Source organism: Cokeromyces recurvatus (assembly GCF_025118155.1).
Source record: "Cokeromyces recurvatus strain NRRL 2243 chromosome Unknown BX663scaffold_53, whole genome shotgun sequence".
NCBI classification, from domain to species: Eukaryota; Fungi; Mucoromycota; class Mucoromycetes; order Mucorales; family Mucoraceae; genus Cokeromyces; species Cokeromyces recurvatus.
The window spans coordinates 13,675-26,443 of NW_026251439.1; the positions used below are offsets into that span (position 1 = coordinate 13,675).

The following is a 12,769-nucleotide window of genomic DNA, read 5'->3' on the forward strand; positions in this document are numbered from 1 at the left end:
TTAAAGCTTTAATATTATTGCATTGTGATGAGACAATGACAAGAAATAGATGACGGCTTTTTTTTAAAAAAAAAAAAAATAAAAAATAAAAAAAGAATTAACTTTCCATTGACAGGCAGGAGGGTTCCTATAAATGATCCTAAGCGATCAATCAATTCATATCAAAATTCAATCTCAGAATATATATTTTTTTTTGGAAACCTTTCAACTCTCTCTCTCTCTGCAAGGGGTCCTACAGCTTTATTTATTTTATTTTTTATTTTTACCCTTAAAATGCTATTTCAACAATTCTTTCAGACAGTCTCCACACGTCTTACTTCCACATTTCAAACCATAGCCACTAATCAAAAGTCTAGCATTTTATCTGCTAGGTAACTTTTAACTAGTCAATGTGTTTTTTTTTTTTTTTAAAAAAAAAGTTAAATTTCTTTTATAGTTTAGGGGCATTTCGTAATAATGGACAGATGCGATTTGTAACTTATGGTAATACATATCAACCTTCTCAGTTAGTACGTAAGCGTAGACATGGATTTCTATCTCGATTAGCAACTAAAAATGGACGTCGTGTTCTTAACAGACGACGCATGAAGGGACGAAAAAACTTATCTCATTAATATGTATATACATATAAAAAAAGAATCTAATGTAATATATTATTTATTTATATCTATGTTTTCAATGAGGGGGAGAGGTTGTGTGTGTGCTGTTGTTGTTGTTGTTGTTGTTTTTTAATTGTATCAAATGCATCAGTTACAATGGCAAAAAATAATTGAGGAGATGTATCCGATTTTAATCTTTGTTGTATAAGCCGACGAAAATCACGACCTTGTTTACCTGTAAAAAGTGACATGAGTGGTTTAATCATAAGAGTGGCTGGGGGTAATCCATAACTCTCATCAGGTTTACGGGAATAAAGTCGATCTGCATAATCTAAATATTCATTTATAATCTCCTCTATAGATTTAGCTTGTTGCTGATATATTTTTTGATCTATTTCTTGGAGAAATAAAGGCTGATTCATAACTATGTATATATAAAAATATTAAATATGTGAGCAAGTCGATTAGAATAGTGCTTGAATATCTATATATTACTCTTTCTTCCGATCATGCATCCATCCACTTTCATCAACATGGACTCAATCTGATCTACTGTTGTTAATCCCCCATTAATAGAAATGGGTAGGTTTGACATTTGTTTCTTAAGTTCATATACCCTCTCATAGTTCAATGGAGGAATGCTTCGATTTTGTTTCGGTGAAAGCCCCTTTAAAATACATTTTCTTGCATGAACTATAAGATGCGGTAATGCCTTGGCACTCATTAAAGTATTTACATAATTATGCAAAAACTCTGAGTTATCGCAATCGTCTACACCAATGCGACACTTAACCGAGACAGGTACAGTGACACCTGCACGTTCGATTGCTAATAGTATTTCAGCTACTCGCTGAGGTTCCTTCATGAGAACAGCACCAAATTGACCATGTTGGACATTGAGACTAGGACAACCATTATTTATGTTTATGTGTGAGTAACCATGATCTTGTAAGGTACGAGCTGCTTGAGCCATTGCTATAGGCTCGCAACCACCAAGTTGAACTACCACATTCGATCGTGGTGCCCCGACAAATCGTTCTAGATGGCTGCTATGATGAAGGATAGCTTGACAGTGATGCATTTCTGTATAATAAGTAAACCGCTCTTGACCGCTAATGATGTGCAATAATTCTAGAAATTGCTAATGAACTGAGGTTAGAAAACATATGTAGTATTAGATATCAGCCTAAATTACTGGTGTCGTTATGTCCACCATAGGCGCGACACTGATGGGTCTCGATAGTCGAGAGCGGTATGCTATTTTTTGAAAAAATGACATTAAATGACAAAAAAAAAAAAAAACAAGGGGTAAAAAAATTTTTTTTTTAGTACAGCTTTATTTATTATGCATTAAATCGATTTAATTAAAAAAGAATAATAAGTTTACATTATCCATTGTTTAAAAAAAAAAGAAAAAGAAAGAGAGAGAGAGAAAAAAGAATCTTTTCTCTCATTCTAAATTATAAATGGATACACTTAAAAGAAGACATTTATATCATTCAGAAGATCATAAGCAATATCATGATTCTTTTGAAACAATTCATTTGGAAGACGATAAAAAGACAAGCAAGACATCCAAAGCACAAAAGAGGGTAAGTAAATCATATAGTTTATATCCCTAAAATTAATGAAACTGATATAGGCACTATCATTTATTATTCAATATCGAAATTGGATTGCGTTCATTTTATTAACCATCTTATCTTTTTGGACTCGTTTTCGACTTATTGATCGATCCAAAACAGTTATTTGGGATGAGGCAAGTTAAAGATCTTTTATTTTATTTCATTTTACTTATTTATTTATTTATTTTTTAGGCACATTTTGGCAAATTTGGGTCATTCTATTTGCGACATGAATTCTATTTTGATGTCCATCCACCTTTAGGTAAAATGCTAGTGGGGGCTTCAGGCTGGTTGGCAAACTACAATGGTTCATTTAGTTTTGAGTCTGGTAAAGCCTATCCTGATGATTTGGATATTGCAACTATGCGTCGTTTAAATGCCTTTTGGGGAGTCTTTTTGGTCCCATTAGCATTTGGAACAGCTCATCAGCTGCAATTATCATTTAGTAGTTGTCTGTTGGCTAGTACGATGGTTTTGTTGGATAATGCACTTTTGACAATTAGTCGATTTGTTTTATTAGATTCTATGTTGTTATTCTTCACTAGTATGACTTTCTTTTGTCTAGCAGGATTCAGGGCACATAGGAATGCGTAAATATATATATATATATTGTGTAAAAAAATTCAAGCGTTCACTTTTTTGTATATTTGTAGATCATTTTCTAGACAGTGGTGGACTTGGTTATTAGGACTTGGTATTTCCCTAGGGTGTGTACTAAGGTAAAAGAGCGTTATGAATTTATAAAGACAAATATATATATATGCATATATACATAGTAATCCCTTTTTATAGTGTAAAATGGGTTGGCCTATTTGCTGTAGCTTTAGCAGGCACCTATACTATTGAGGACCTTTGGGATATGTTAGGTGATCTGAAAATGCCTAAAAAAACATATTTAAATCACTGGTTATCTCGTATCCTCTGTCTCATCTTGATCCCTTTACTCATTTATGTTGCAAGTTTTGCTGTTCACTTTTATATCTTGAGCAATAGTGGACCAGGTGACGCCGTCATGAGTTCACTCTTCCAAGCTAATCTTAATGGAAGTACCATCAAAGATAACCCATTCGAAATTGCTTTTGGTTCCAACGTCACTCTTAAAAATTATGGATATGGGGGTGGCTTACTTCATTCTCACCCACACTTTTATCCAGAAGGATCAAGACAGCAGCAGATTACAGCTTATTCCTTTAAAGATCTTAATAATCTTTGGCAATTGCGATATCCACATAACGATGCTACTAATAATAATAATGATACTGCTACTGTCCAATTCATAAAGGATGGAGATATTGTACGACTTTTTCATTTAAATACCGGACATAATTTACACAGTCATCCTATTCCTGCCCCTATTTCCATAAAGCACTGGGAGGTCAGTGCATACGGTAATGAATCAAGTGGTGACTTTCAAGACCATTGGCAGCTAGAGGTAGTCCAGAATGTTCAGCAAGATAAGCAGGTTGGTTCCCTCATGACTCGATTCCGATTACGCCATGTTTACCTTCATTGTTATCTCGCCACTCACACTAGCCACTTGCCATCCTGGGGCTTTAAACAACAAGAGGTCTATTGTGATCGTAGAGGTTCTCGACAAGATCATCGTACATGGTGGAACGTTGAAGAGCATCGACATGAACAATTATCACCTGCCCCTAAATATACTTTCAAATCTAATTATTTAGAAGACATTTGGCGTCTCAATGTTGCAATGTGGAATGCAAATAATGCGTTGATACCTGACCCTGATAAGAACGATATGCTGACATCAAGTCCCCTTGAGTGGCCTACCGTCTTGACTGGTCTACGTATGTGTAACTGGGATAAAAATACAGTTAAATACTATTTGATAGGGAACCCAACAGTGTGGTGGATATCGTCAATGGCTATTATTGGATTTGTTGCAAGTCTGGCTATCTACAAGGTTCGCAAACAAAGACACATTATTTTAAATGTTACGCCAGGTAAGGAAAAGAAGAAGAAGAAGAAGAAGAAAAAATGAAGCATTATTTTGATTTTTTTTTTTTTTTTTCTTTCAATAAAAAGGACGGCTACTAAAGTTTTGGTCTGTTGGAAAACTCTTCTTTTTGGGCTGGTTCTTTCATTATGTACCGTTCTTTATGATGGGACGAGTAACATATCTTCATCATTATTTCCCTGCTCTTTACTTTAGTATCTTTATGGTGCCTTTCTTGATTGAACATTTTTGTGGAAAGTCTCGATTTATTGTATTTACAGTAGTGATGCTGATGGTGGTAATGAATTTTATTTATTTCGCACCTCTTTCATTTGGCATGGAAGGTGATATTCAACAATATACAGGTCGATGGTGGATTAAACGATGGAATTTGATTGAAAATTTGAATTAATTATAATAAACATGATATCATGTCATTAATAGCCTACATAGCCAAATTTCCTTTTTTTTTTTTTTTTTTAGTGACTTTAAATTAGTACGTTAATGTTTTTTGCATAAAAAAAAAATTGTTTTGTTTTGTTTTGTTTCAAAGAAATCATGATCATTCGCGGTCTATGGGGTAACTTGTATCAAACCAAACATTGTCATGTTTTTAATTTTTATTTGATTATATATTAGGTTTACAAATTAAGTCTAATGAAGAATTGAAGTTTAAAGTCCCAGCTTCATTGAAAATTACAATGGTATTTTGTGATCTATGAATCATTTTTCAGCAGACATTAATTCCTTTGTTAGGCATCAATTTATCAGTTTAATGGGTTAGGACGTACATCACTCTATATTCGGTTGCAGGGTACAGACCTGATGCTTTGTTCTTTAATTCCAGAAAAGGTAATATATATATATATAAAAAAAGAAGAGAGAAAGAGAAAGAGATGAAGTTGATTGTTTTTTGTTTTTTGTTTTTTTAGATTGAACAGCAAGTGATTGACATTACATGTTTACGTGGAGAAACTATATTATTTAGATCAGAAGGGCCAAAGTAAGCATAGAATGTATAAATTAAACAGCTTGTATAACTTTTGAATAGTGGCATTCATTTGTTAGGAAATTATATTTCACAAAACGGTATTGATGATAGTGAAGAAGAATCTGAAACAATCCAGTAAGAAACATAAATACATGTATATGTATAAATACTCATGTTAAATATAAATTTAATGCGAGTTTAGAACAATAAGCAAAGTAGAATCATCTGAAAATGATCATGAGTCTCAAATGGAGGAGTAAGTTTAATAGACATGTTTTGGATTAGTTAGTTAATTAATTAACTAATTATTATTTCCTTGCTTGCTTGCTTAAATAGTATATATACATCAGAATTTGAACAAGAAAGATGGGCTTCATCTGATGAGGATGATTTTGATGATGTAATAAATCCATTTTTATATCTTCCTGAAACATCTTTGACTACTAATGTTCCAAAAGATGTGTTCAAGTTGATCACTAAACAAGATGAAAAAACTAAAGATCTTTCTTTAATGACAAGTATCCAGCCAGTTATTGATAAAATAAAACAAATAGATCATAAAAGACAATCTATAATTGAATACAATAATATGAAGGATAAAGAACAAGAATCTGATGCAGAAAGCCCATCCAATAAGACAGAAGAAGATACCATACGTCGTCCAGTTACACGTAGATATTCAAGAGATAAATATAACAGGAAATATGCTCAAATCATTGAAGAGTCACAACAACAAACGGACAGGGATAAACAAAAAGAGACTAATTCAGATGCTAAAGGAAATAAATCAAAAGACTCAAAAACCACCAAGATTACAAAACATGATAAATCCAAGCAGTTAAAGGATATTGAAGCAGCTTTAAATTCTCGTATTCTCGAGAATTCAATAAAAGAACAACAGTCTGAGCATCAAGAGATGACATCAAATAAGAAAATAACGAATGACTTGGAAAGTAAAAAGAAGGATACAACTAAAAAGAAAAAGACAAATAGGTCTAGTAACAAAGAACGACAAAGGTCTGTTTCAGCAGAAGTTGAAAGAACAAAGATAGAAGATAATAAAAGAAAAGATAACAATTTAAAAAGGAAAGCTAAAAATATACCTGTCAATAGTAGTCATAAGAAGCTTACTCAGCTTTCTGAGCAACAACAAGCAATGGAAGGTGTATCCGAAAAAAAGGAACAACTCAATAGTACAGAAACTGACGATTTAGAAAAGAAAAAGTTACCTGCTACTAATACAATATTACTCGACAATAATGAAGAAACAAGTTCAACATCTAGTGTTAAACAAAAGGAAACACAATCTACTGTTGTTTTAATAGAACGATTCAATGTACCATCACAGGAACCAAAGGATAAGAAGAAAGGTAATAAATACACATATTCTTTCATTCGAGTCAATATCTTATATTCTTAATAGAAGATCAACATCATAATTCCATAAAGCCAAGTGATTCAAAAAGGAAAAAGAAAATAAAGAAACAAATAAACAAAGTTCAAGAACCAAACTCTGCTGCTACATCTCAGAAGCCTATAAAGACTACTCTAACACCATCATCAACGTTAGGACAGGAAGAAGAAGTTAATCTGTTAATTGAAAGAGGAAAAATAGGCGGTAACCATTCGAAAAAGAAAAAGAAGAACAAGATAAGAAATATACATAAGCCTTCAGAAAATACGATTCATAGCGAGATTCCCCTGGTTGATTTGCTAGGATATAAAAGAAAAGAAAGAGAAAACGAAAATAGTACAAGCAAAGGAAAGAAAGTAATGAAGATATCAAATGAAGAGAAGAAGAGACTGGAAAGAAGAGTCGAAACAGATCATCTTAAAAATACATCTTCCCTTCCTAATAAACCAGAAGATTCCTCAACTCAACTTAATAAAAAGAAGGGGAAGCAAGAAGATAAAGCGAGTCTATTACAACTGAATACAACCAATGATAAAAAAGATGGAATATTAAAAGCGTCGAAAAGATATCCAACACGCCGCACTGTTGCAGAAGGAAAGGAAAAGCTTTCTATGTTATGTTAGTTAATGCAACTAACTACTGGCTTTCTATCCCAGATCAATAAATAAATGAATATTATCGCGGTTTAAATTTTGTTGTCTGTTCTAGGTTTTTTTTTTTTTTAACGTGAAGCTAAAAAAAATGGGTTCATAGTCTGTAAACTTTCCTTTTACGTGCTAATCTTTAAGAATGGTAACGTACTCTCCCTCTATAGAAATGAATATCAAATGCCCTGACATATAGAATAACGGATGGAATATAAATAAATTGGACGGATGGATGGATATAATGGATAATAGAAGCAATTTTTATTTTTGCTACGTTAATGTCAAATGTCAATTTCAATTCTCAGAAAACAAAAATAAAAAAATAAATATAAATTAGTAAGAAGAACGATTCATAATAACAATCATAGTATCTATACACAACAAACAAACAAAAAAAAAACTGTCGCATCACTTGGAGTATATAAATTTGGAGAAATGTATTTAATTTACAATCAAAAATGTCAACATATATTATGTGGGGCGAAAAAAAAATAACTCTTTTCTGAAAAGGAAGAACGATTGCGCCAATCTATTTTTATAGTCAAATTAGTTCCACCTGTTTGACCTTTTGTTATTTTTATTTTTTTCTTACAATACCGTATATGAATGATCTACGTTAACAATGAAAATACCGTTATTATATTATTGTCTAGCAAGGCGTTTGATATTTATTTTTTTGGACAATTTGATAATTCTGTATACTAATCTTTTTACTTTATTTTTTTTAATTTTTTTAATTTTTTTAAAAAAAAAATAGACTAAGGGTACCAGTTCGTTCGGTAAGCGTCACACCAAGACTCATACTTTATGTCGTCGTTGCGGTAACCGCTCTTTCCACAAGCAAAAGAAGACATGTGCTCAATGTGGTTATCCTGCTGCTAAGACCAGATCTTGTAAGTTTTGAATGATTATAATGATATGCTGCATACTTATGTTTGCCTATTAGATAACTGGTCCGAAAAGGGTAAGCGTAGAAAGACCACCGGTACTGGCCGTATGAGATATTTGAAGTTGGTTCAACGTCGTTTCAAGAACGGTTTCCGTGAAGGTACTCAAGCCAAGAAACAAGCTGTTGCTGCTTCTGCTTAAAACAAAAATAAATAAATACACAAACAAATCACACATATTTTCAACATTAAAAAAAAAGAGTTACTTTTTTCTTTTATAAAGACAAAATAGTGTTATAATTTTCTTTTTTTTTATTATGGGAAGTTGTTTACAGAGATGTATGCAGACAATAATAATTTAAAGTAATAATTATGTGATATATTTTCAAAAGATACGTTTTTTTTTTTACAAGATACCAGAGTCTTTTAAATGATTTTGAATTAGGGTATCTTTAATAGCATTAAATACATGAGTAATCTATTGTAAACATAAATTAGTGTTTGTTCATTCATTCTTGATGTTAACATTTATATAAATATTTACATTAGAAGTATCAGTAGCTTGGGTTAAACTAGAATATAAAATATATCATTAGCAAGTAAAAAAGGAAAAAAAAAAAAAAAAAAAAAAAAAAAAAAAAAAAAAAAAAAAAAAAAGATTTATACTTTACTGTGGATAAATACGAAGTTTTGCTCGATTTGTTTGATTAAAACGCCATAAAATATATTTTGCAGCTTTATTTACATCAGGACCACCTCCATAATCAGGGAAAAACTTTTCTATTGGGATTCTTTTAACCTTTTCACGGAAAATGTCAATTTTATTTAAAAACAAAATGATGGTTGCTCTTGAAAACCAACGACTATTCACAACTGATTCAAATAATACTAAGCTTTCCATCATTCGATTTTGTCGAGATTCTTCCAATAAGACCTGATCATATTCTGACAGGGAAACACAAAATATAATCGACTTTACTGATTCGAAGCAATGAATCCATTTCTTTCTTTCTGATCTTTGACCTCCAACATCAAACATACTATAAAAATAAAGATATTGTTTTGTTTAGGAGATGATGATAGTATATATCATAATATTTACTGAATACTTGTCTCCTTTATCATGAATCGTGTCTCTACTATGCCTGTTGTTTTTGCTCTTGCACTTAGTACATCCTGTTCAGTAGGCACATAATTAGGCTGACCTATTCTTTGCATATTTTCAAAAAAGCTTATTTATATTATTATTGTTATTATATGTATAGAATAATAGTAATAATACCTACTATGATGCATTATCCATTAAATAAAACTCGGATGATTTACTATCTAACAATTCTTTCACACCTGGATCACGCCAAACAGTATTAACGGCATCAATAAAACAAGGATCAATACATCCTTGATGTGGCAATAAACGATATTCCAGAATATGTTGTGCCTCATATTCAGCCTTCTCTGACTGTAATCGATATTCAAACTGATTAAGAGCCGTGATAATAGCTTGTGCTGATTGAATTAAATTCCTGTAAACAGTAATTCTCCAGTTCAATAATTCCTCCTTTGAATAACCGTTTTGATGAATGATTTTCATCTGTTTAAAGATAGTCGATTTGCCTGATTCACCACTACCTAATAATAATATTTTGAATTCTCGCTCTAATTTTCGACTCTCTTCTTCCAGGGAACGATCAATACTAAAACTATGTAACTTTTCCTCTCTTTCTTCATTTGATATACATGTACCCATATTTTTATTTTGTTAAAAAAAAAAAAGAGAGAGAGAGATAGAAGAAAAAAAAAGATCGATTATTTTATGTATAAAAAAAAGGAGAAAAAAAAAGAAAGAAAAGAGATTATAATCAAAATTTTATAATAAAGGGGTTAAACAATATGAAAGAAGGAAAGCATTTAAAAAAAAAAAAAAAAAAAAAAAAAAAAAAAAAAAAAAAAGGGGGGGAGGGAAAGGGAAGAAAGAGAACTCCTTTATTTTCATTTTCCTCCCTTTTGGTGTTCAATGTAATCAGCCCAACTGCCCACGTAGTTTTGGAGACTATTATTATAAATATTAATAAGACTGATAAATACTCTATTTTTTTTTTTTTTTTTGGCTTACTTTTTATACCCTAAACTAGAAAGATATTCGGCTACTTTCGTACTACGAACACCAGCTTGACAATAAACAGTAATTTTAGCATCTTTTTTAGGCTTATGAAATCCAAATTGATTTTCGAAATCCTTTTCTGATAAACTCCAAGCGTGCATCAATTGGCTCTTTTAAAAAGATAATAATATAAAATAAAAGTGTTGCTCATATACAAATATATGTCAAATATAGTTTACCATTGGTACGTTTTTTGAAGTAGGAATTGAGCCGTTAATCACTTCTTTTGGCTCTCGTACATCAATGATATAAGAATCATCCTATAAAAAAAAATAATAGATAAACATGTATATTATATACAGGTGACTCTTATTATACCTTATGTTCAATAATATTCTTAATATCTTTATAGTTGACAATCTTGAAAGGTTCGTTTTGTGTATTATAGAAATTTTTTTGTAATAAAGAGATTAATGCTACATGTTGATGTGACATGCGACTCATCATTGGAGAACAATAAAGTAAGTTAAATCTTTGTAAACTAGTCATAGAGCTTAAACATAATCTCTGTTGTAAAACTTTATGAATAGGCATTGTCAATAATAATAATAAAAGTTAAAGTAAAAACTCTGTGGGGAAAGAAAATGGAAAAAAAAAAAAAAAAAAAAAAAAAAAAAAAAGACGGTAACGAACAATTTAATGTGGAGTTTTCTGATTTAATACTTGGAACGTAAGTATATTTTTTATTTAAGCAAGAAATAAAGCAGAAAAAAATACGAGTGATTCATTAATACTATTACTAATGCTACTGCTACTGTTACTACTTCTACTTTTATTATTAACTATTTATATAAGAAATAATAAAGTCGAATAAAATACAAAAAAGTTTAGATACAAGTGATTGTAATCATCTGAATAGTATTTCGTATTGATATTCAATTTACTTTAGACTAGAACAGTAATGCTTTTTATATGAAGGACGTATAACCATGATGTAAGCAATTCACAATTTAAATGTTACTATAGTCGTATAAGCTCTTATTTTTTGGAAGAAATAGATTCATACTAAAATAACTATATCATAAACTATGTCCTTTGTCTTCATAACTTCCTTTTTAACAATACAATGCAAAATGTATCTTTAATAAGATGGGTTTTATCTTTGTTTTATTTGATCATTGGTATGCTGTAGTAAGTGTGTAGATATCTGATTAAACATAAAGATGTATATATACAGATATGTTTGTGCGTGTATTATTATTTCCTAATAGTAACAAAAATCAACTTTAATAATAGCAAAATATAAAGATAGAAAATCAGTTATAATCAAAGAAGAAATAGAACATAAAGAAAAAAAATGATTATTTTTTTTTTCATATTATGGAGAAGAAGAAGAAAATAATCTAATTCGAATTTATAAAAGTGAATGACACTTTGAAGTAGTAGCTTGAAATATAATAACAATGAGTATCTCACTAGTTATTTACTTTTAATTAAAAGCCTATAGTTACAATTCAATCTTTTTCTTTTTTCTGCACACATATTCATATTATATTATAATATAAGATAACATTAGTAAAAAAAAAAATAGTTGTTATTAAATCAAGCATCTATTTCGAATATCATGCGATTGAATCAGTATTAAATTATTATCCTTCCTTTTAGTAACAAATTATTTTGGATTACTGCAAAAGCAATTTATAAATAAATTTAATGTAATGTTTATGCTGTTTAAATATCAAGAAAATAATATAGTTATTGAAATATTTGTTTCCTTTATAACAATTATATTAACATGTGTGTAAATAATAAGAATATGTACTATTATTACCTTTTGCATCATTTTTTTATTAAATCCTCAAATATCTCGGAAGAAATAAAAAATGCCGGCAATGAACCGCACAATCACGTGATATTCCGGTGAATTTTTTGTCAATATTAAATATAGTTTTGTCCGTAAATTTTTTAACACAACAAGCCTAGCTAGCTCAATCGGTAGAGCGTGAGACTCTTAATCTCAAGGTTGGGGGTTCGACCCCCCCGTTGGGCTTCTCTTTTTTTCCTTATGGTTGTAAGTCCCATTAAATAAACTTTTATAATGCATGTGACAAATTGAATAGTAAAGAAAAAAAAATATGTTTTATTAAAAAGTTTGATAATTTTTAGTTTTCATTATCATGAAATGTTGTGGATAATAACTTGTTTCATGTTGTTAGTACAACGTGTTAAATAGTTGCATAAAGCAAAAGAATAATTTTCGGAATGGTATATTTATTTATTATATCATTGATACACACTTACCTTTTCTTTTTTTTTTTTCCTTTTTTTTTAATTCGTTCTATAACAATTATATATGCTATTTTGGACAAAATTATTAACATCAGCTCATGCAGCAACAACAAGCATTCATCCATTTCTCTATTTGTATTATCTTCATATGTTAAAATTTGATATTTGGACATTAGCGTTGCTGCTATCAAATGCAATGGTATTGAGGGTACCGTCTTCTGCATTTTGGATTTATTGGGTAGACTCTCAACCCTCA

The 12,769-nt window shown here is 30.4% G+C and overlaps 7 protein-coding genes and 1 non-coding gene across 8 annotated transcripts; 5 read left to right on the forward strand and 3 right to left on the reverse strand.

Annotated features, from left to right (window-relative positions):
• The first annotated feature begins 228 nt into the window (after nt 1-228).
• Nucleotides 229-669, forward strand: BX663DRAFT_463237 (ribosomal protein L34-domain-containing protein). Its single transcript, XM_051523986.1, has 2 exons — nt 229-371; nt 437-669. The coding sequence occupies exons 1-2, from the start codon at nt 274-276 to the stop codon at nt 612-614; spliced, it is 276 nt and encodes a 91-aa protein (XP_051377577.1). The 5' UTR covers nt 229-273; the 3' UTR covers nt 615-669.
• BX663DRAFT_527629 (tRNA-dihydrouridine synthase) lies at nt 670-1,896 on the reverse strand. Its single transcript, XM_051530062.1, has 2 exons — nt 1,795-1,896; nt 670-1,740 (listed from the first exon to the last, which is right to left on the reverse strand). Exons 1-2 carry the CDS (start codon nt 1,876-1,878, stop codon nt 1,084-1,086), a joined length of 741 nt encoding a protein of 246 aa, XP_051377578.1. The 5' UTR covers nt 1,879-1,896; the 3' UTR covers nt 670-1,083.
• Nucleotides 1,897-2,065: 169 nt separating this feature from the next.
• On the forward strand, nt 2,066-4,593 carry BX663DRAFT_490723 (family 39 glycosyltransferase; the record flags this gene model as incomplete). The annotated part of the gene is made up of 5 exons (XM_051524973.1): nt 2,066-2,191; nt 2,417-2,814; nt 2,878-2,943; nt 3,017-4,188; nt 4,271-4,593. The coding sequence occupies 5 exons, from the start codon at nt 2,066-2,068 to the stop codon at nt 4,591-4,593; spliced, it is 2,085 nt and encodes a 694-aa protein (XP_051377579.1).
• Nucleotides 4,594-4,739: 146 nt separating this feature from the next.
• Nucleotides 4,740-7,209, forward strand: BX663DRAFT_490724 (uncharacterized protein; the record flags this gene model as incomplete). Its single annotated transcript, XM_051524974.1, has 8 exons — nt 4,740-4,761; nt 4,821-4,885; nt 4,938-5,033; nt 5,114-5,184; nt 5,233-5,307; nt 5,375-5,428; nt 5,509-6,542; nt 6,596-7,209. The coding sequence occupies 8 exons, from the start codon at nt 4,740-4,742 to the stop codon at nt 7,207-7,209; spliced, it is 2,031 nt and encodes a 676-aa protein (XP_051377580.1).
• Nucleotides 7,210-7,290: 81 nt separating this feature from the next.
• BX663DRAFT_299981 (60S ribosomal protein L37) lies at nt 7,291-8,640 on the forward strand. The gene is made up of 3 exons (XM_051522038.1): nt 7,291-7,378; nt 7,991-8,126; nt 8,180-8,640. The coding sequence occupies exons 1-3, from the start codon at nt 7,376-7,378 to the stop codon at nt 8,320-8,322; spliced, it is 282 nt and encodes a 93-aa protein (XP_051377581.1). The 5' UTR covers nt 7,291-7,375; the 3' UTR covers nt 8,323-8,640.
• On the reverse strand, nt 8,626-9,714 carry BX663DRAFT_444689 (guanine nucleotide binding protein, alpha subunit; the record flags this gene model as incomplete). The annotated part of the gene is made up of 4 exons (XM_051523635.1): nt 8,626-8,692; nt 8,792-9,160; nt 9,223-9,351; nt 9,407-9,714. 4 exons carry the CDS (start codon nt 9,712-9,714, stop codon nt 8,626-8,628), a joined length of 873 nt encoding a protein of 290 aa, XP_051377582.1.
• A 360-nt stretch (nt 9,715-10,074) lies between these two features.
• BX663DRAFT_527649 (Rhodanese-like domain-containing protein) lies at nt 10,075-10,895 on the reverse strand. Its single transcript, XM_051530063.1, has 4 exons — nt 10,603-10,895; nt 10,464-10,544; nt 10,237-10,394; nt 10,075-10,173 (listed from the first exon to the last, which is right to left on the reverse strand). Exons 1-4 carry the CDS (start codon nt 10,816-10,818, stop codon nt 10,113-10,115), a joined length of 516 nt encoding a protein of 171 aa, XP_051377583.1. The 5' UTR covers nt 10,819-10,895; the 3' UTR covers nt 10,075-10,112.
• A 1,306-nt stretch (nt 10,896-12,201) lies between these two features.
• On the forward strand, nt 12,202-12,274 carry BX663DRAFT_t147. Its single transcript has one exon. It is a non-coding gene; the product is annotated as a tRNA-Lys (tRNA).
• The last annotated feature ends 495 nt before the right edge of the window (nt 12,275-12,769 follow it).